The 22,918-nt window shown below is 45.4% G+C and overlaps 2 protein-coding genes across 2 annotated transcripts; one reads left to right on the top strand and one right to left on the bottom strand.

The window, feature by feature from the left end:
* Nucleotides 1–2,964: 2,964 nt before the first annotated feature.
* On the bottom strand, nt 2,965–13,104 carry LOC124137428. Its single transcript, XM_048402535.1, has 10 exons — nt 13,018–13,104; nt 12,664–12,715; nt 12,274–12,400; nt 12,037–12,080; nt 10,004–10,118; nt 7,413–7,456; nt 6,826–6,941; nt 6,519–6,562; nt 3,405–3,519; nt 2,965–3,124 (listed from the first exon to the last, which is right to left on the bottom strand). The coding sequence occupies exons 2-9, from the start codon at nt 12,701–12,703 to the stop codon at nt 3,453–3,455; spliced, it is 597 nt and encodes a 198-aa protein (XP_048258492.1). The 5' UTR covers nt 12,704–12,715; nt 13,018–13,104; the 3' UTR covers nt 2,965–3,124; nt 3,405–3,452.
* A 1,645-nt stretch (nt 13,105–14,749) lies between these two features.
* LOC125383687 (dentin sialophosphoprotein-like) lies at nt 14,750–17,428 on the top strand. The gene is made up of 2 exons (XM_048402391.1): nt 14,750–14,780; nt 15,825–17,428. Exons 1-2 carry the CDS (start codon nt 14,750–14,752, stop codon nt 17,426–17,428), a joined length of 1,635 nt encoding a protein of 544 aa, XP_048258348.1.
* The last annotated feature ends 5,490 nt before the right edge of the window (nt 17,429–22,918 follow it).

Consider the following 22,918-nt stretch of genomic DNA (forward strand, 5'->3'; position numbering starts at 1 on the left):
GGAAACCAAGCTTACCCCCATTCAGAGTCTATGTTCAAGTTATCTCCATGGAAACGAGAAAAAATAAAAATGTAAAAAATCTCTAAATAGCAAAAGGCACCACTTCAGTGCTGCGTTAATGTGTATACAAAGTTTCGCGAAAAAATATTAAACGGTTTCCGAGTTATGGTCCGGAAACGGTGGGAACGCCGACGCCGACGCCGACGCCGACGGGAACCGTGCCAAAAACAATATGTCTCCCTCCATTCTGGGGGAGACATAATTACACAAACATTATTTAGTTCCTACATAGGAGTATCCTCTTCTTTCTTCAGATTTGAACACACAATTTAACAGCAGACAAAATGCATGTATAATTTGATGTAAAGAAGGTGTTCTATTCATGGTAATACATGTGCTTCACATCCTATGTATAGATGTGAGTGTAAAACTAATAATATACACAGATGTAGGGCACAGGTCCTGCTGACTGGTATGTGACTTCACCCCACCCACATGCAAATGTGTACACTTGGTGCCCTCTACAGTTATGTGACTGGCATTATGCTTATAGCAGCATTAAAACAAACTACCTCACTGCTGCCACAATTTACTTTGTTTATGTTTTCACAGGATGTCCCAAACACTTACATTAACTAATGATGTCTTATAAACCAACTGAGACATTTGTACTGTTTAATTTGCCTAACCTGTACAATGGGTAGCCTGTTACATTTGCACAAGTCTCGAAGGCAAAACGTATTAGTTTTAAATAATAATTTCTAGATTATGTAAAGAGTAAGAACATTTTGACGTTGGATTCATCTAGACTTGCCCACAATGAGTATAGAATTACAAGGAGCCATATACTAGTAGCCTGTATACAATACTTCTAATGCATACCAAAAATGCACAACTAAATTCCAGTTTATTGATTAAAAAAAGTTATACTTTATCTGACCCTAACATGAACACCAATATAAACACCAGTTCCAACTGGTAAGACCTGCAAACAAAACAAAAACGAATTCAATATAATTTTTATGAATATACAATACTGATATTGATCAATCATCTTGTGTGGGGGGGGGGACACATCACTTTCTCGTCCTCTTCAAATTATCTGATGGGGAATGAAAACCACTGACATTTAACCATATTTAATGTAATGAATATGAACACTACCAGCCTGGATTAGAATTTGAATTTTGAATTTAATGTTATACTGGATATTTAGAAAGTTATCGTGTCCATATTTAGCCCATCCAAATACACCACAACTGAAAACGCTGAAGGAAACACGGAGTGCACGAGAAGTAGTTGGTATGGAACTTGATATATACGTTGCTATACGGTTATGACACACTGCTAACGAGAAGGAATATTTCCTATTTTAATGCCCAATTCCCAGTGTTTATTTTCCATGAGATAATGGCAAAGTGGAAGGTGATACTGGGAATAAAATTCCTTAAAATTCCACACTTGCTTACAAAATACACGAACGTTTTATAAAAAATTGATTTATTTCCTCTTAGTTTTGCATAAAAAAATGATAGTTTACAGATTGATAAAAAGGAAAGTTTCTTCAGGTTCTGCTGTACCGCAAACAATGCAGTCTCACTGCACGCTGTGTGCTGTCACAACACGGCAGAAGTTCGATGCACTTCCGGGTTCAATTGAGAAGCAGTGCGTACGAAATAAGTGTCACGTGCATACACAAGCCACGCCCACTCATGAATATTGTAGACTTAAGACCATTGTAGGTTTAAGGGCACAACACACGTACGTAGCATAAACATAAAATAAAATTGCGTAATCATTGATAAGGGTCAGCGCGCATTGAGTGTAGGTCCACAAAACACGGCCTTTCTTCTGTCGTAAATGCAATGGTCAAGCGCTGATAAGTATTGTCGAACCAACTGGCTCATGTGTGAATATCGGCTAAACTACAATGAAAATCAACTCAACTCAGGCAACACTGAGAGCTTTTTCTTACCACCGACATTCGGGAAGTCGACTTTATCAGCATAAGGCAGATACATATTTGGAAATCAGGGAAATTGATAAAGTTACACGACCTGAACTGTGCCTCACGGTGGCCACAGTCGAACGTGCTTGAATAACACAAGGGAGTCCCCGCTCTCTCATCTCTTGTTTCAAGGCTAGCTCCCGATAACTAATCCATATCAGGGCCTGGCCGTATTTTGAATAAACTCAAAGCCGTCTTAATGACAAGGAGTACACACACACACACACACACACACACACACAAACACACACACAAACACACAAACACAAACACACACACACACACACACACACACACACACACACACACACACACACACACACACACACACACACACACACAGATTTCGCATTACGGATGACGCACACCGTACAAGGACGGGTGGCAATACGTCACATAAGCCTTTCGGCCATCTTGTATGTTTTGAAAAAGGATTAAGCTAACTAGAACTGTCCTATGGGGAAATAAATACCTCCCACAGACGTATGATAATGTCAACATGAGTATCCAAACGCCCCTCTGCAATCTTATTGGACGACAAGATCGCAACCTCTGTTTTAAAACATTATACGAAATAGGGTAGAGTATTTAAAGGAACAATCGGAAGCCTCCTTTCCACCGATACGGTAAAAACAAAGCCAATGTGGTTGATCGATACGGTAAAAACAAAGCCAATGTGGTTGATCGATACGGTAAAAACAAAGCCAATGTGATTGAGTTCGGAGTCCAATAACATGTCGTTAATACACACACACACGCACACGCACACGCACACGCACACGCACACGCACACGCACGCACACGCGCACACACACACACACACACACACACACACACACACACGCACGCACGCACGCACGCACACGCGCACACACACACACACACACACACACACACACACATATATATATATATCCACTGGCGCGATCAGTACATGTACACATAATAGACTCGTCCCTGGTGTTATTGCTGTTTATTCGCCTGGTTACACGAGGACGAGTAGAGACTGCGGTTGCCACTCCGTCGGGTCCCTGCTACTCCTGGCCCTGCTACTCCTGTCCCTGAGGGTCACACGGGGCACCGGACTCCCACTCTTTGTTCTCGGACTTGTTGTCACTGAAACAGACGAGCCAGCTCTAAACTACCGTGATGTTACTGAGAAAACGTCAACATAGAACACGCGTCACAATACCATGTCGTGACATTATTCAACACGTTACTGGTTCCAGTATTCAACACGTTACTGTTTCCAGTATTCAACACGTTACTGGTTCCAGTATTCAACACGTTACTGTTTCCAGTATTCAACACGTTACTGTTTCCAGTATTCAACACGTTGCTGGTTCCAGACAAACAATTCGCTCCACGTTAAGCGGACGGATCATCAAGCACCTACTTGCAGATGGCCATCTTGAGGGCGTCGCACCCCGTCACCACGGTGCCGTCAGTCATGCAGTGTTCTATCATGTCCTTGGTGCACGCCTTGGACTGGCAGTAGAACAGCGGCAGGCCTGGGAACAATGGCAGCCTCATGTTATTGGACGTGATGATGTGATGATGGGGTGTTGTGGTGATGGTGTGATCGGGGTGGTGTGATGGGGATGGTGTGATGGGGAAGGTGTGATGGGGATGGTGTGATAGGGGGTGGTGTGATGGGGATGGTGTGATAGGGGGTGGTGTGATGGGGTGGTGTGATGGGGTGGTGTGACCGGGGTGGTGTGATGGAGAAGGTGTGATGGGGGTGGTGTGATGAGGGTGTGTGATCAGGGTGGTGTAATGGGGATGGTGTGATGGAGAAGGTGTGATAGGGGTGGTGTGATGAGGTGGTGTGATGGGAATGGTGTGATGGGGGTGTGTGATCAGGGTTGTGTGATGGGATGGTGTGATGGGGATGGTGTGATGGGGGGTGTGATGAGGGTGGTGTGAATGGGATGGTGTGATCGGGATGGTGTGATGGGGATGGTGTGATGGGGATGGTGTGATGGGTGTGTGTGATGAGGGTGGTGTGATGGGATGGTGTGATGGGGATGGTGTGATGTGGGGGTGTGATGGGGGGGGGGGTGATGGGGATGGTGTGATGGGGATGGTGTGATGGGGGTGTGTGATTAGGGTGATGTCATGGGGATGGTGTGATGGGGGGATGTGATGGGGATGGTGTGATGGGGGTGTGTGATGGGGATGGTGTGATGGGGGTGTGTGATGAGGGTGGTGTAATGGGGGTGGTTTGATGGGGGGGGGTGTGATTGGGGTGGTGTGATTGGGATGGTGTGATGGGGGTGTGTGATGTGGGTGGTGTAATGGGGGTGGTGTGATGGGGATGGTGTGATGGGGGTGTGTGATGGGGGTGGTGTGATGAGGTGTTGTAATGGGGATGGTGTAATGGGGATGTGTAATGGGGATGGTGTGATGTGGGTGGTGTAATGGGGATGGTGTGATGGGGTGGTGTGATGGGGGTGGTGTGATGGGGGTGGTGTGATGGGGGTGGTGTGATGCGGGTGGTGTGATGAGGGTGGTGTGATGGGGATGGTGTGATGGGGATGGTGTGATGAGGGTGGTGTAATGGGGATGGTGTGATGGGGATGGTGTGATGAGGGTTGTGTGATGGGGGTGGTGTGATGGGGATGGTGTGATGGGGATGGTGTGATGGGATGGTGTAATGGGGATGGTGTGATGGGGTGTTGTGATGGGGGTGGTGTGATGGGATGGTGTAATGGGGATGGTGTGATGGGGTGTTGTGATGGGGGTGGTGTGATGGGGATGGTGTGATAAGGGTGGTGTGATGGGGATGGTGTGATGAGGGTGGTGTGATGGGGGTGGTGTGATGGGGATGGTGTGATGGGATGGTGTAATGGGGATGGTGTGATGGGGATGGTGTGATGAGGGTTGTGTGATGGAGGTGGTGTGATGGGGATGGTGTGATTGGATGGTGTAATGGGGATGGTGTGATGGGGTGGTGTGATGGGGGTGGTGTGATGGGGGTGGTGTGATGGGGGGGTGTGATGGGGGGGGGGTGTGATGGGGGTGGTGTGTTGTGGGTGGTGTGATGGGGATGGTGTGATGGGGTGGTGTGATGGGGATGGTGTGATGGGGGTGGTGTGATGGGGGTGGTGTGATGAGGGTGGGTTGTGGGGGATGGTGTGAGGGGGTGGTGTGTGGGGGTTGTGTGATGGGGTGGTGTGATGGGATGGGTGTGATGGGATGGTGTAATGGGGATGGTGTGGGTGGGGTGATATGGGTGTGTGTGTGGGGTGGTGTGTGGGGGTGGTGTGATCGGGGTGGTGTGATGGGGTGGTGTGTGGGGGTGGTGTGATGGGGGGTGGTGTGATGGGGGATGTGATGGGGGTGGTGTGATGAGGTTGGTGTGATGGGGTGGTGTGATGAGGGTGTGTGTGGGGGTGGTGTGATGGGGGTGGTGTGATGGGGATGGTATGGTGGGGTGTGTGTGGGGGTGGTGTGATGGGGGTGGTGTGATGAGGGTGGTGTGGTGGGGGTGGGTGATGGGGGGGGTGGGATTTGGGTGGTGTGTGGGGGATGGTGTGTGGGGGTGGTGTGTGGGGTGGTGTGATGAGGGTGGTGTGGGGGGTGGGTGTGATGGGGGTTGTGTGATGGGGGTGGTGTGTGGGGTGTGTGAGGGGATGGTGTGATGGGGGTGGGGTGATGGGGATGGTGTGATGGGTGTGTGTGATGAGGGTGGTGTGATGGGGGTGATGTGTGGGGGTGGTGTGATGGGGTGATGTGTGGGGGGTGGGTGATGGGTGGTGGGTGAGGGTGGTGTGATGGGGATGGGTGTGGGGGGGGTGGTGTGATGGGGTGGTATGATGGGTGGGTGATGGGGTGGGTGTGATGGGGATGGTGTGGTGAGGGTGGTGTGATGGGGTGGTGTGATGAGGGTGGTGTGATTGGGGTGGTGTGATGGGGATGGTGTGATGGGGGTGGTGTGATGGGGATGGTGTGGGAGGGTGGTGTGAGTGGGGGTGGTGTGATGGGGTGGTGTGATGGGGGTGGTGTGATGGGGTTGGTGTGATGGGATGGTGTGATGGGGGTGGTGTGTGGGGGTGGTGTGGTGGGGGTGTGGATGGGGTGGTGTGATGGGGGTGATGTGTGGGGGTGGTGTGATGAGGGGGGTGGTGTGATGGGGATGGTGTGATGGGGGTGGTGTGATGGGGTTGGTATGATGGGTGTGTGTTGGGGGTGGTGTGATGGGGATTGTGTGATGAGGGTGGTGTGATGGGGTGGTGTGATGGGGGTGGTGTGATTCGGGTGGTGTGATGGGGGGTGGTGTGTTGGGGATGGAGTGATGAGGGTGGTGTGATGGGGTGGTGTGATGGGGGTGGGTGTGATGGGGGGTGGTGTGATGGGGATGGTGTGATGGGAATGGTGTGATGGGGGTGGTGTGATGGGGATGGTGTGATGGGGGTGTGTGATGAGGGTGGTGTGATGGGGGTGATGTGATGGGGGTGGTGTGATGAGGGTGGCGTGATGGGGATGTTGTATTCATCCAGATACTTACACCGCTGGGTTGACTCCCACAGCCTGTTCTCCACCATCCCGTCCCTGTACGGAAAGACATAAAACCCTCTGAAACACAAGTAAACCCCTATCCCTTCGACTGACAGATAAGTCAGTTCTTTTAGATGCATCTGTTAAAACCTCGAACGTCTACAGCGGAAAACAAGATTCAGGCACATGGGAATCTTTATGTGTAAGTAACAGTATGATTATGACACGTTCGTGAGACGATCTATATGACTTTTTCCAACACATATTCGGGGGAATTTGCCAGAGTGCTAGAAGCAACGTGACCCCCTGTGACTCACTGGCAGACCGCCTTCTTGAGATGGGCTACAGCCGTGCACGATGTCGCCGTTGTTCATGCAGTGGGGGATCAGGTCGGCGGTGCACACATCACTCTCGCAGTACCCGTCAGGAAGACCTGGAAAACACATGTTGTCATGGTAACGAGCTACTACAGTAATATTGGTGATGATAGTAAATCTATCCAGTCAGGTAACCCAGAGTAATCCCTCGTCAGTTTGTGCGTGTCTACATGTTATCCCTTGTGACGACCTCATACAAGGCTGTAACTATCCCGTACATCTCCATCACTCTCACACGACTCGCTCCGCCTTCACACGACTTGCCCAAACCCCCCCCCCCCCTCCCCCCCCCCCCACCCCCCACCCCCCCCCCACCCCCACCCCCACCCCACCCCCCCACCCCCAACCCCCCCACCCCCCCACCCCCCACCCCCCCACCCCACCCCCCACCCCCCCACCCCCCCACCCCACCCCACCCCACACACACACACATATCTCGCCCCACCACACATCTTCACACACCTCATTCCCCACATCTCGCCCCACCCATACTGGACTTGCCCCACCCACGCACGCTGCCAACTCACAGGATGTAAGGGGGCTCCAGGACATCTTCTCGGTCAGGTTCTTCCTGCAACAGAGATTGACAGATTGACCGATTGTCTGACTGACTGACTGATTGACAGACTGAGAAACAGACAGACTAATTGACTGAAGTAAAGCGTCAACTCTACCAAGTGATTTGACGTCAATGCTGGAGCATTGTTTCCTGTGATTGAATAATAAGGAAGGAGTGTGTGAACTACAGAAACACTCCAATAGTTTCCCAGACCGTGTTTACCCGTCCATAGTTGATGGTTAGACGTGTTTATGATCCTTGGGAAACGTATGCAGAAATGCACTCGCTCACTCACCAGTAAGAAGAAAAGATTATATAGTTCACAAGTCAGTGTCACCATTAGTAGCGATACAAGCTTGACAACAGCGCGTCATTGGCGACACAACATGGTTGAGGAATGATTGTGGGGTTTCGTTCCAGATCTGGACCTAGGCATGTCGCTGCTGGAACAACGTCACCGTTCTGTTTGGAAGTCTTCGTAGACGACGTTTCATGTCATCTCTCACATGTTGGATGCGCGACAGATCTGGCGGAGCAGCAGCCCAAGGGATCGTGGTGATTGTCTGTTGTCCAATGTGAAAATGACTACACGTTCAATGCAAGGGCGAACGTTGTCCTGCTGTAAAAGTGATGCGATACCCATGGGTAACGTCAAGAGCAGGGCGACTTCGTTACGGCGCAGTAAACCTGTCACATTTCCATTGATGGCTATTAGAGGGGGTGTGATGTGCCGTGATGCCCACACCATTACACTCTCACCACAGGAGGCAGAGCGTTGAACAACGCGCGCGTCAGTGTAACGTTCCATCCGATGTCAATAAACAAGCTGGCGGACAACACTGCTATCACGATGAAACCTGGACTCCTCCTGTGAAGAGGAATAACCTCCATTCCTGTAACTCGAACCCAGACGTTGTCGTGACCATGCCAGGCGTGCAGTCCATGATGTGGCAGCAACACTGGACGTGCACCAGGACGTCGTGGACGGACATCATGCTGTCGTAATCGACGCCTCACAGTCCTTGCACTCATCGGACGTAAGCCCAGGATGATTCGGGCTGAAAACATTGCAGTCTGAAAATCATTTCGCAGGTGAACCAGATGCATATGATTATCTGGCCGACCTGGCGTTACTCGTGGACGTCGAGGGTCCACTTACATAAAGCGATCCTAGCACTACGACTATCTTAAATCTATGTTAGAGTATAGGAGTTACGATCATCGTAGCACTAAGATCTCTTTGTGCAAGTGGGCCCAGAACGTAAGCGGTCCCCGATGTTATCGGCCTGTTAGTACCGACCCCGGAGTGACTCGGTTGCTTTTCACAGTCAAATTTACTCTGTGTTTGATCTGACTCGGTCCCACGTGTCCAGGGAATGTGTGACGAGTTTCTAACTCATGGGATTTTATGCATGCAATGACCGTGAAGCACGTGCAATTGCAGGGTCATCATGGGTAATCACAACAAAGTGTTTGCATGGTATTAAAAAATCTATAGCAATCTTATTTTCATATGATATTTTAAGGTGCACAGAAATTTTCCCCGCTAGTATACGTCAGTGAAAGAGTTGTACTCTGCAATGCCGTCACTTAAAAAAAACTGCTGTCGAAAACAAACGCAGCACTTGTTTTCGCGTTCTTATACGATAATACCGCCAATAGTTTTGACGAACTCTGGTGCGTTCACGCGTACAGTTCCTATCGGTTTTCGGTGACGAGAACGCCCTCCTGTATCTGTGCACGTGCACGACTTTGTCTTAAGTTGGACATGGTCCTCTAAGTTACGCTTAGCTTTGCCCGTGGGACTAACGGCCTCGAAGGTGCCCAACGTGCAAAACGAATAGTGACTTTGAGGACAATATCCTACACTTACGGGCTGAAACCGGCACCTTCTCTAATTCATTAGATGCCTGAAAACCCCTACTTCGGAGCGATAAAGGAAGATAGGTTGAATCCGGGTTTCAAATATTTTGAAAAAACCCGGAAGGCACTCGTTTTGGTAATATGATTTGTAACCTCCAGCAAAACCTTCTTTTCTCGAATAACTAGATCTGAAATTATCCTGCACATATTCAAAGTGGTGAACATTAATCCCAAATAGTAATCTATATAGTTTGATAACACCGACCCCAGGACATCTTCCCAGTGTCACGTGTTATTTGCGGGTAGATTATCTCCTCGTCTCAACACAACAACATCGGACTTCACTTGGTCAGCAGTTTGATCGGAGTTTGGGGATCATTGCACGACACATAGCTGAGTTTGCAATCTTCCAACCGAATCAGACACAAAAATAATTGTGCAAGAAATGTCATTTGATATTTCAGTTTATATATAGTCACGTGAAGGGGGGAGTAAAGTGGCATATAGTCACGTATGGGACGAATAAAGTGGCATAAAGTCACGTATGGGGGGAGTAAAGTGGCTTATAGTCACGTATCGGACGAGTAAAGTGGCTTATAATCACGTATCGGACGAGTAAAGTGGCCCACAGTCTCGTGTTGGAGGGAAGTAAAATGACATATAGTCACGTGACTGGGGTACGCTGGATGTACTCACGTGCAGATGGCGTGTCTGAGGGCGTGGCAGCCGCGGGCGATGGAGCCGTCACTGAGGCAGTGGGGAATCAGGTCATAGGTGCAGGCCAAGTTCTCGCAGTAGTCAGAAGGGCGACCTGGGACGTCAGAGGCAGTCAGATAAAACAGATGACGCCGAATGTCATATTGACATAGTACTCTCGTGTGTGAATATATATTCAAATGCATTATGTTTTGCGGCGTCCATGCCCCATCTGTATCCCGGGGGAATGAGGTGTGTGAAGATGTGTGTGTGTGTGTGTGTGTGTGTGCGTGCGTGCGTGCGTGCGTGCGTACGTACGTGCGTGCGTGCGTGCGTGCGTGCGTGCGTGCGTGTGTGTGTGTGTGTGTGTGTGTGTGTGTGTGTGTGTGTGTGTGTGTGTGTGTGTGAGAAGGTGTGTGTGTGTGTGAAGGTGTGTGTGTGTATTTGTGTGTGTGTCTATGGATGTGTGTGTATCTGTGTATATGCGTGTGCGTGTATGCGTGTGTATATGTATGTGTGTGCGTGTGTATGTGTGTGTCTGTGTGTGCTTATGTGTGTGTGTCTATGTGTGTGCATGTATATGTGCGTGTATGTATATGTGTGTGCGTGTATATGTGTATGCGTGTGTATGTGTATGTATGTATGTTTGTGTATGTGTGTATGTATGTGTGTATGTATGCATGTGTGGGTCTGTGTGTATGTGTGTATGTATGTGTGTATGTATGCATGTTTGTGTCTGTGTGTATGTGTGTGTTGTGAATGTTCGTGCGTATCTGTGTGTGTATGTGTCTCTGTGTGTTTGTCTGTGTTGTGTATGTGTGTGTGTGTTGTGTGTATGAATTTGTGTGTGTTGTGTATGTGCGTGTGTGTGTCTGTGTGCATGCACATATGTATGTCTCTGTGTGTATGTATGTGTCTGTGTATATGTATGTGTCTCTGTGTATGTATGTGTGTGTGCGTGTGCGTGTGTATGTGTGTGTCTGTGTCTGTGTGTATATATATATGTGTCTGTGTGTATGTATGTGTGTGCGTGTGTATGGGTGTATCTGTGTGTGTGTGTGTGTGTTTGTGTGTGCCTATGTGTGTTCATGTGTATGTGCGTGTGTATGTATCTGTGCGTCCGTGTATATGAGTACGTGCGTATGCGTGTGTATGTGTGTATATGTTTGTTTGTGTATGTGTGTAGGCATGTGTGTGTGTGTGTGTCTGTGTGTATGTGTCTTGGTGTGTTTGTGTGTGTTGTGTATGTGTGTGTAGTATATGTGCGTGTGTGTGTCTGTGTGCATGTGCATATGTATGTCTCTGTGTATGTATGTGTCTCTGTATATGTATGTGCCTGTGTGTATGTATGTGTGTGTGCGTGTGGGTGTGTATCTGTGTGTCTGTGTCTGTGTGTATATATATATGTGTCTGTGTGTATGTATGTGTGTGCGTGTGTATGGGCGTATCTTTGTGTGTGTGTTTGTGTGTGCCTATGTGTGTGTGCCTATGTGTGTTCATGTGTATGTGCGTGTATGTATCTGTGCGTCCGTGTATATGAGTATGTGCGTATGCGTGTGTATGTGTGTATATGTTTGTTTGTGTATGTGTGTAGGCATGTGTGTGTCTGTGTGTCTGTGTGTCTGTGTGTCTGTGTGTGTTTGTGTGTGTTGTGTATGTGCGTGTGTATGTATGTATGTGTCTATGTGTGTGTGTGTGTGTGTGTGTGTGTTGTGTATGTGCGTGTAGTATGTCTGTGTGTGTGTTGTGTGTGTATGTATTTGTGTGTGTTGTGTATGTGCGTGTGTGTGTCTGTGTTTGTTTGTGTCTGTGTGTGTGTTGTGTATGTGTATGTTTGTATGTTTGTGTGCGCTGTGTATATGTGTGTGTGCGCGTGTGTGTGCGTGTGTGTGTGTGCTGCCTATGTGTTTGCGTATGTGTGTCTGTGTGTGCGGGGCGTCAGGGACATCTATATTCATCCATGCGGGTAATCGAGGCTGACGAGCAAGTACAGTTACCCACTCGCCTTCAGTTTATATAAACGTGTGACTCACATGCTTGTGATGGCGTCCAGCCGGTCTGTTCTGTCTTCTTATCCCTGCAAGAAGAACGTGAAGCGTGTCACTGGAATGGCGGAGCCTCCCAACAAGAAACGCTAGCCTTAAACCTAACTCCTACTGTTTGGTTTGAGATGCTGTAGAGAACAACATTCAGGCCTAGAATTGTAATACAAAGTGGCCATGACGGCAGACTGGTGTTTGCTGCTGTGCCACACGCGTTCAGTCACGTACTTGCAGACTGCGTTCTTGAGGCCCACACAGCCGAAGACGATGGTGCCGTCCGTCATGCAGTGGGGGATGTAGTCCATGGTGCACATCCCCTGTTGACACAACTCGGGGTTGTCCGCGAGCCCAGCACCTGTACACGTGTTAGTGGGATTAGAACAAAGGAATGAAACAGTACCTGTGAGGAGAGATTGTCCAGTTGGAGTACATTAAATAATCTTCCGTAATTGTGAAAGACAGGTGTTGGTCACGTACATTTAGCAGTATTTATAGCTTCAACTTAAATTTACTTCAAAGAGAAATCTACTCATGACGATCACGACGAATGGGGTCTGAACTGGAAGATGACAACGGGAAATGCTTCTGTAAACGTGGCATCGTTGCTAGGTTACATACCGGCGAGACACAGCACAGCAACAAGACATACGGCGATCATCGTGGCTGGTTACTAAAGGAGTAAACACAATAAAATAACAAGCATAAGTGTGTGGAGACCTTATTTTATATGTATTTTTTATATATTATTTTATATCAATACGCACATGTCATGCATAAACAACATAGGTCATACATACCTGTCACACACACACACACACACACACACACACACACACACACACACACACACACACACACACACACACACACACACACACACATATATATATATATATATATATATATATAATTATACATTATATATATGTAGATGGTACCAGACATATTAAAGCGGTGTGGACAAAAACTTACGTAGTCTGTGGAAAGATGTCCGAGGGTGTCCAGTGCCCATCTTTTATACCCAGCTACACTGATGACCAGTGTTGATCAACCCACGTTTCACTGATGACACGTGCTGATTATCTGCAGATCTGCCGTGTAATCACCGAGTCCGACAGCTCCCTGATCCAGCTGATGGGCACCGCCATGACTGCTGTGAGTGACGTATGATGATGATCAGGATGATGATCACCGTGCAGCTGGCACCACGACGTGTGGAGGTCACACGGGTCACACCAGCAACCCATCACGTCAGTGTTTCAGACATGTGCAATCTGAAGCTGGAAAGGATGCAGTAGAGAGTGAGTGAGTGAGTATGGTTTTACGCCGCTTTTAGCAATATTCCAGTACTATCACGACAGGGGACACCAGAAATGGGCTTCACACATTGTAGTCAGAGACGAGCGAGCGAACGTTTGAAACACTAGGCTACCCCAACGCCCCGACAGGATGCAGTAAGTACACCCAGTACACCCAGTACACCCAGTACACCCAGTACACCCAGTACACCCATACTGCTTGTTCACCCAGCAGAAATAGAACATGCATTTTTTCTATTCTAAATGTCTATAGTTGCAAATATTAAAGCATTGTATGCGTACATTGTTGTGCAAATTATAAGTGAAGTCTTGTGCAGATCGTCGCAATATCTTTACATGAAATAAACACGGGTTGCAAGAAATAAAATGTTTGTTTTTTGTGCTACTGTTGTTAAGTAATTGATATAAACCTGCATAAGGGTTACGTGTTAACTCTTAATGTAAAAGTTTTTACATTAAGAGTAACAACCCGCAGGGTTAATATCGTGCATATCGCTCCTTATTGTAAACGGTACTTATAAACAAGGTGTGATTGGTAATATAGGGTACTTTTGCTATTTTCACATTTTACATTGTTTTTGCGTGTTTTCTCAGGAACAACATATAGTAGAGCCATGGAACTTGTATAAGTGCACTGCACCTTTTATATTCCAACAACCTCTCAACAACAACAACAACAACCTGGTCGTTATTTACAGGTTTCTTTAAGTGGACATTACTGACATGTCATTTCGCCGACAATCTTGCTACAAAGGTGCATCTGTGACACTATTGTGTCCAGTCTTGCTACAAAGGTGCATCTGTGACACTATTGTGTTCAATCTTGCTACAAAGGTGCGTCTGTGACACTATTGTGTTCAATCCTGCTACAAAGGTGCGTCTGTGACACTATTGTGTTCAATCTTGCTACAAAGGTGCGTCTGTGACACTAGTATGTTCAATCTTGCTACAAAGGTGTATCTGTGACACTATTGTGTTCAATCTTGCTTCAAAGGTGCATCTGTGACACTATTGTGTTCAATCTTGCTACAAAGGTGCGTCTGTGACACTATTGTGTTCAATCCTGCTACAAAGGTGCGTCTGTGACACTATTGTGTTCAATCTTGCTACAAAGGTGCATCTGTGACACTATTGTGTTCAATCTTGCTACAAAGGTGCATCTGTGACACTATTGTGTTCAATCTTGCTACAAAGGTGCATCTGTGACACTATACAGTATGACTTTATTTACGTTACTATCCTGCTTCCATGGCAACGGAAAGCGGCATCTCCAGAGCTGACTGATAGAAATTTCAGAAATTTCGTTCAAATTTGGTATTGAGGTACGATGTATTTCAGGACTCAACCGAATAGGTTTTCTTATCATCATGACAATGTATGGCACCATGGCAATGTATGGCACCCGATTGGTCGAAAGTAAGTTGTGTTCGATTTTGTTAAAAGATATTAAATATTTTTTCTGCACACAAAGCATAGTTTATTACAATAGCAATGGAATGGAGTTCTCTGCATGGTCGAAATTTAGATAATTAACCCTATTTCAGACTATTTTCAAAATTGATAAGTGCTTTACAGGTCTCAAACACCTAAGTCAATATATAAATACCTTTTTATGAAGTCAACCCTCGTCAAATTCCTTTTATTAGATTATTCACTGTAGTTGACAGTGCCCCCGCAATTAAGTTGGGGGTATAAAGGAATCAGCGTGTCCGCCTGTCTGTCGGTCTGTCCGTAGAAAATAACTTTCCTGACAATTCCTTCTAAACTAATTAACTGATTTCAATTAAACTTTGTACACCTCACCACTTCAAGATATAGTTGGGCACATGTTATTGCACTTTATTACTTCGTCATTTCAATTTTTCTGGACAACTTCTAAACTTCTACATCGATTTCGTTTAGATATTTGTGCAGGTGTAGATACGGACACAGTACGACATGCCTTCTTTTCCATTAGCATTGACTGACCATGGCAACGGAACGAAGCCTGTTTCGTTCAGATGTTGTGTATTGACGACATGTTATTGGACTCCGAACTCAACCACATTGGCTTTGTTTTTACCGTATCGGTGGAAAGGAGGCTTCTGATTGTTCCTTTAAATACTCTACCCTATTTCGTATAATCTTTAAAAACAGAGGTTGCGATCTTGTCGTCCAATATGTTTGAAGAGGGGCGTTTGGATACTCATGTTGACATCATCATACGTCTGTGAGAGGTATTTATTTCCTCATAGGACAGTTCTAGTGAGCTTAATCCTTTTTCAAAACATTCAAGATGGCCGAAAGGCTTATGTGACGTATTGCCACCCGTCCTTGTACGGTGTGCGTCATCCGTAATGCGAAATCTAAATCTATGTGTGTGTGTGTTGTGTTGTGTTGTGTTGTGTTATTTAAAACGCATCTAGCCATCTAATTTACTTTAAACATTAACGACCCTGCACTGTTATCTGACTTTCCCAGGGGGAATCGATCAGAAGAAAAGATTTAGATGCAGGTCCCCCAAACATGTTGATAACAGGTTGAACACAAACACCACCAAGCTAAAAACATCGGACAACACAAACACCACCAAGCTAAAAACATCGGACAACCCAAACACCACCAAGCTAAAAACATCGGACAACACAAACACCACCAAGCTAAAAACATCGGACAACACAAACACCACCAAGCTAAAAACATCGGACAACACAAACACCACCAAGCTAAAAACATCGGACAACACAAACACCACCAAGCTAAAAACATCGGACAACACAAACACCACCAAGCTAAAAACATCGGACAACACAAACACCACCAAGCTAAAAACATCGGACAACACAAACACCACCAAGCTAAAAACATCGGACAACACAAACACCACCAAGCTAAAAACATCGGACAACACAAACACCACCAAGCTAAAAACATCGGACAACACAAACACCACCAAGCTAAAAACATCGGACAACACAAACACCACCAAGCTAAAAACATCGGACAACCCAAACACCACCAAGCTAAAAACATCGGACAACACAAACACCACCAAGCTAAAGACATCGGACAACACAAACACCACCAAGCTAAAAACATCGGACAACACAAACACCACCAAGCTAAAAACATCGGACAACACAAACACCACCAAGCTAAAAACATCGGACAACACAAACACCACCAAGCTAAAAACATCGGACAACACAAACACCACCAAGCTAAATACATCGGACAACACAAACACCACCAAGCTAAAAACATCGGACAACACAAACACCACCAAGCTAAAAACATCGGACAACACAAACACCACCAAGCTAAAAACATCGGACAACACAAACACCACCAAGCTAAAAACATCGGACAACACAAACACCACCAAGCTAAAAACATCGGACAACACAAACACCACCAAGCTAAAAACATCGGACAACACAAACACCACCAAGCTAAAAACATCGGACAACCCAAACACCACCAAGCTAAAAACATCGGACAACACAAACACCACCAAGCTAAAGACATCGGACAACACAAACACCACCAAGCTAAAAACATCGGACAACACAAACACCACCAAGCTAAAAACATCGGACAACACAAACACCACCAAGCTAAAAACATCGGACAACACAAACACCACCAAGCTAAAGACATCGGACAACACAAACACCACCAAGCTAAAGACATCGGACAACACAAACACCACCAAGCTAAAGACATCGGACAACACAAACACCACCAAGCTAAAAGCATCGGACAACACAAACACCACCAAGCTAAAAGCATCGGACAACACAAACACCACCAAGCTAAAGACATCGGACAACACAAACACCACCAAGCTAAAGACATCGGACAACACAAACACCACCAAGCTAAAGACATCGGACAACACAAACACCACCAAGCTAAAGACATCGGACAACACAAACACCACCAAGCTAAAAACATCGGACAACACAAACACCACCAAGCTAAAAACATCGGAATTCAGCGGAACAATCAAGCTTCATAAGGATCTCGGGAAATGGCGAGGGGAGTCACGAGACGATCTAATCGTCGATTCATGTCATGTTTGAGGGGTATTTGATTTCATACTAGTCATGCAGCCATACAGTCAATCAGCTCGCAGATGGTTTGCAACTGATGAGGTTAATTGGCATCTGCGACTGCCCACTTGGTCCAAAGCGTCACTGCCGGCCACACAGTGCAACTACGCATGTATGTACTTTGCTGATAAAGAAATCTAAACGTCGTTTGTGCTTTTGTATTTGCAAGTAATTTTAATCTCAGATTGTTTTTATAAATCTCTTCATCTGGACTCCCAACCACTGACCTGACTGACAAGTTTGGTTTGGTGTGTTTGTTTGTTTAGTTTAGTGACAGGTCACGTTTTATGGCAGACGTCGTGTTTACAGGCGTCATGGGGAATCTTAAGCACGAAACTGCATTCAGGAAGTGGATAGATTTGTTGGTGGTAGTGTGATGACGTGGGCGGACATCTCCTACACTGGTACAGCAGACTTGATGCAAGTTCTGGGGAATTTAACGGCACGACGTTACACTAGAGACCATATAATAGATTATATGGTCTCTGGTTACACTGATGAGATTCTTCGGTCACACGCCCTTCCCATTATGCAACAAGTGAATGTCATTTTCAAACAAGGCAACTCCCAACCTCACAACAGCCAGGTCAACAACAGCCTTGTGCAGGAATCTCAACATCCAGGTCAACAACAGCCTTGTGCAGGAATCACAACATCCAGGTCAACAACAGCCTTGTGCAGGAATCTCAACATCCAGGTCAACAACAGCCTTGTGCAGGAATCTCAACATCCAGGTCCTGCCATGGCCCTTCAGGTCTCCAGATTTAAACCCAATGGAACATTTATTTGATGCACCGGATCAACGACTGCGAGAACGTCAGCAACAACCACAGAACATCTGACATTTGGCACATGTACTGCAGGCAGAGTGGGTGAACGTTTCCCAGGCCACAATTCGGGATCTGCTTGCATGTGATCACGCCGGTGTACACAGTCAGTTGTGGAGTAATGGTGGCGATACAAGCTATTGAGAACAGATGACTTTCACCTTGAGCATTTACTGTTCCATAAGTGTCATTTGAAACCTGGGTCAACGACAGTGATGTGTGCCAATTTTATTTTTACAATCGATTACCGTTTGTTAATTATTTATATGATGTATTAAATAAACTTATAAAATCACTTTTTTGTTTCATATTTTTGCAGAGTATATTTTCTTTTTATTTCTATTTCAATAATTGCAATATTGAGAAAATAACTGAAATTAATGGGGAACAAAAAATGAGAAAATGAGAAAACATATATAATTGAAATAACGAGATAAATGCTCGGAAAATATGCTTTCAAAGTGACAATATTAAGCTTTCATGGTTATCTGTGTCCAGATCACGGAGGATATGCAATAAGTCTGACGTATAGATGCTTGGTTCGATGCAAAAAGTATATAATTTAACAATCGTTGTAAAACAATATGCATATTTCCCTGTTTAAAAAATACCTCGTGATTATTAACGCACACGCTTGCAACATAACGCATGCACGTGAATTCTACGTTGTATACATAGAGACACAGTACATACACGGATGTAAACAGTTTTATCTATTACAAAAACTTAAACGTTTCCCAGAACCCTGCTTCCAACTATTGCCACGTGTTTAGTGAAGACCTGCGAGCCGACCGACGACCTCTTCTGAAAAGGTTGCTGCCCTCCAATGTATAATGTCACGTCCGCTGAAACAAGCCAATATCGTCACAGGACGCAACAGCTGTTTGGGGTCGCAGGAAGTCTCCTGTGATGGCGTTCAAAATCCTGCTACACCGCTGTACGGTCGTCTTTCTGCGTTAAAGCATGGTGGCATTTTGACGCTGTGGTATGAATGGAGACAGGCTGGAGGTTTGGATTGCAGCTTCGTCTTACAGTCTATGTTAATATTAGTTTTATACCAGTACTGATTTTTAAGCTAGAACTGGTATACTATACTCGTACACATGTTACTTCGAATGTGTCATTAGCATAAACTTATCACTCTGCATATATCATCAATATACACATGTTACTCTCAATATGATTGTTGTGTCAGTGTGAGGAGCTACATTAAACAGGGATTGTTGTGTCAGTGTAAGGAGCTACATTAAACAGGGATTGTTGTGTCAGTGTAAGGAGCTACATTAAACAGGGATTGTTGTGTCAGTGTGAGGAGCTACATTAAACAGGGATTGTTGTGTCAGTGTGAGGAGCTACATTAAACAGGGATTGTTGTGTCAGTGTGAGGAGCTACATTAAACAGGGATTGTTGTGTCAGTGTGAGGAGCTACATTAAACAGGGATTGTTGTGTCAGTGTGAGGAGCTACATTAAACAGGGATTGTTGTGTCAGTGTGAAGAGCTACATTAAACAGGGATTGTTGTGTCAGTGTGAGGAGCTACATTAAACAGGGATTGCTGAGTCAGTGTGAGGAGCTACATTAAACAGGGATTGTTGTGTCAGTGTGAAGAGCTATATTAAACAGGGATTGTTGTGTCAGTGTGAGGAGCTACATTAAACAAGGATTGTTGTGTCAGTGTGAGGAGCTACATTAAACAAGGATTGTTGTGTCAGTGTGAGGAGCTACATTAAACAGGGATTGTTGTGTCAGTGTGAAGAGCTACATTAAACAGGGATTGTTGTGTCAGTGTAAGGAGCTACATTAAACAGGGATTGTTGTGTCAGTGTGAAGAGCTACATTGAACAGGGATTGTTGTGTCAGTGTGAGGAGCTATTTAATGTAGTGTGAAGAGCTACATTAAACAGGGATTGTTGTGTCAGTGTGAGGAGCTACATTAAACAGGGATTGTTGTGTCAGTGTGAAGAGCTACATTGAACAGGGATTGTTGTGTCAGTGTGAAGAGCTACATTAAACAGGGATTGTTGTGTCAGTGTGAAGAGCTACATTAAAAAGGGATTGTTGTGTCAGTGTGAAGAGCTACATTAAACAGGGATTGTTGTGTCAGTGTGAAGAGCTACATTGAACAGGGATTGTTGTGTCAGTGTGAAGAGCTACATTAAACAGGGATTGTTGTGTCAGTGTGAAGAGCTACATTAAACAGGGATTGTTGTGTCAGTGTGAAGAGCTACATTAAACAGGGATTGTTGTGTCAGTGTGAAGAGCTACATTGAACAGGGATTGTTGTGTCAGTGTGAAGAGCTACATTAAACAAGGATTGTTGTGTCAGTGTGAAGAGCTACATTAAACAGGGATTGTTGTGTCAGTGTGAACAGCTACATTAAACAGGGATTGTTGTGTCAGTGTGAAGAGCTACATTGAACAGGGATTGTTGTGTCAGTGTGAAGAGCTACATTAAACAGGGATTGTTGTGTCATTGGAAGAATTACATTAAACAGGGATTGTTGTGTCAGTGTGAAGAGCTACATTAAACAGGGATTGTTGTGTCAGTGTGAAGAGCTACATTAAACAGGGATTGTTGTGTCAGTGTGAGGAGCTACATTAAACAGGGATTGTTGTGTCAGTGTGAGGAGCTACGTTAAACAGGGATTGTTGTGTCAGTGTGAAGAGCTACATTAAACAGGGATTGTTGTGTCAGTGTGAGGAGCTACATTAAACAGGGATTGTTGTGTCAGTGTGAAGAGCTACATTAAACAAGGATTGTTGTGTCAGTGTGAGGAGCTACATTAAACAGGGATTGTTGTGTCAGTGTGAAGAGCTACATTAAACAGGGATTGTTGTGTCAGTGTAAGGAGCTACATTAAACAGGGATTGTTGTGTCAGTGTGAAGAGCTACATTAAACAGGGATTGTTTTGTCAGTGTGAGGAGCTACATTAAACAGGGATTGTTGTGTCAGTGTGAGGAGCTACATTAAACAGGGATTGTTGTGTCAGTGTGAGGAGCTACATTAAACAGGGATTGTTGTGTCAGTGTGAGGAGCTACATTAAAAAGGGATTGTTGTGTCAGTGTGAAGAGCTACATTGAACAGGGATTGTTGTGTCAGTGTGAAGAGCTACATTAAACAAGGATTGTTGTGTCAGTGTGAAGAGCTACATTAAACAGGGATTGTTGTGTCAGTGTGAAGAGCTACATTAAACAGGGATTGTTGTGTCAGTGTGAAGAGCTACATTGAACAGGGATTGTTGTGTCAGTGTGAGCAGCTACATTAAACAGGGATTGTTGTGTCAGTGTGAAGAGCTACATTGAACAGGGATTGTTGTGTCAGTGTGAAGAGCTACATTAAACAGGGATTGTTGTGTCAGTGTGAGGAGCTACATTAAACAGGGATTGTTGTGTCAGTGTGAGGAGCTACATTAAACAGGGATTGTTGTGTCAGTGTGAGGAGCTACATTAAACAGGGATTGTTGTGTCAGTGTGAAGAGCTACATTGAACATGGATTGTTGTGTCAGTGTGAGGAGCTACATTAAACAGGGATTGTTGTGTCAGTGTGAAGAGCTACATTAAACAGGGATTGTTGTGTCAGTGTGAAGAGCTACATTAAACAGGGATTGTTGTGTCAGTGTGAAGAGCTACATTGAACAGGGATTGTTGTGTCAGTGTGAAGAGCTACATTAAACAGGGATTGTTGTGTCAGTGTGAAGAGCTACATTGAACAGGGATTGTTGTGTCAGTGTGAAGAGCTACATTAAACAGGGATTGTTGTGTCAGTGTGAAGAGCTACATTGAACAGGGATTGTTGTGTCAGCGTGAAGAGCTACATTAAACAGGGACTGTTGTGTCAGTGTGAAGAGCTACATTAAACAGGGATTGTTGTGTCAGTGTGAAGAGCTACATTGAACAGGGATTGTTGTGTCAGTGTGAAGAGCTACATTAAACAGGGATTGTTGTGTCAGTGTGAAGAGCTACATTGAACAGGGATTGTTGTGTCAGTGTGAAGAGGTACATTAAACAGGGATTGTTGTGTCAGTGTGAAGAGCTACATTAAACAGGGATTGTTGTGTCAGTGTGAAGAGCTACATTGAACAGGGATTGTTGTGTCAGTGTGAGGAGCTACATTAAACAGGGATTGTTGTGTCAGTGTGAGGAGCTACATTAAACAGGGATTGTTGTGTCAGTGTGAAGAGCTACATTGAACAGGGATTGTTGTGTCAGTGTGAGGAGCTACATTAAACAGGGATTGTTGTGTTAGTGTGAAGAGCTACATTAAACAGGGATTGTTGTGTTAGTGTGAAGAGCTACATTAAACAGGGATTGTTGTGTCAGTGTGAAGAGCTACATTAAACAGGGATTGTTGTGTCAGTGTGAAGAGCTACATTGAACAGGGATTGTTGTGTCAGTGTGAAGAGCTACATTAAACAGGGATTGTTGTGTCAGTGTGAAGAGCTACATTAAACAGGGATTGTTGTGTCAGTGTGAAGAGCTACATTAAACAGGGATTGTTGTGTCAGTGTGAAGAGCTACATTGAACAGGGATTGTTGTGTCAGTGTGAAGAGCTACATTAAACAGGGATTGTTGTGTCAGTGTGAAGAGCTACATTAAACAGGGATTGTTGTGTCAGTGTGAAGAGCTAC

Source organism: Haliotis rufescens, unplaced genomic scaffold, assembly GCF_023055435.1.
Source record: "Haliotis rufescens isolate VD_foot unplaced genomic scaffold, xgHalRufe1.0.p SCAF_26, whole genome shotgun sequence".
Lineage (NCBI taxonomy): Eukaryota > Metazoa > Mollusca > Gastropoda > Lepetellida > Haliotidae > Haliotis > Haliotis rufescens.

Excerpts from the sequence above, each read along its gene's own strand:
- LOC124137428 (XM_048402535.1), bottom strand. The coding sequence starts at position 12,703 with ATGATCGCCGTATGTCTTGTTGCTGTGCTGTGTCTCGCCG. Across the intron at positions 10,119-12,036 it reads CTGGACGCCATCACAAGCAT|GTCGCCCTTCTGACTACTGC; the intron begins GTGAGTCACACG and ends CTGACGTCCCAG. Across the intron at positions 3,520-6,518 it reads GTGGGAGTCAACCCAGCGGT|GCCTGCCGCTGTTCTACTGC; the intron begins GTAAGTATCTGG and ends CATTGTTCCCAG.
- LOC125383687 (XM_048402391.1), top strand. The coding sequence starts at position 14,750 with ATGGCAATGTATGGCACCCGATTGGTCGAAA. Across the intron at positions 14,781-15,824 it reads TGGCACCCGATTGGTCGAAA|GGGGAATCGATCAGAAGAAA; the intron begins GTAAGTTGTGTT and ends TGACTTTCCCAG.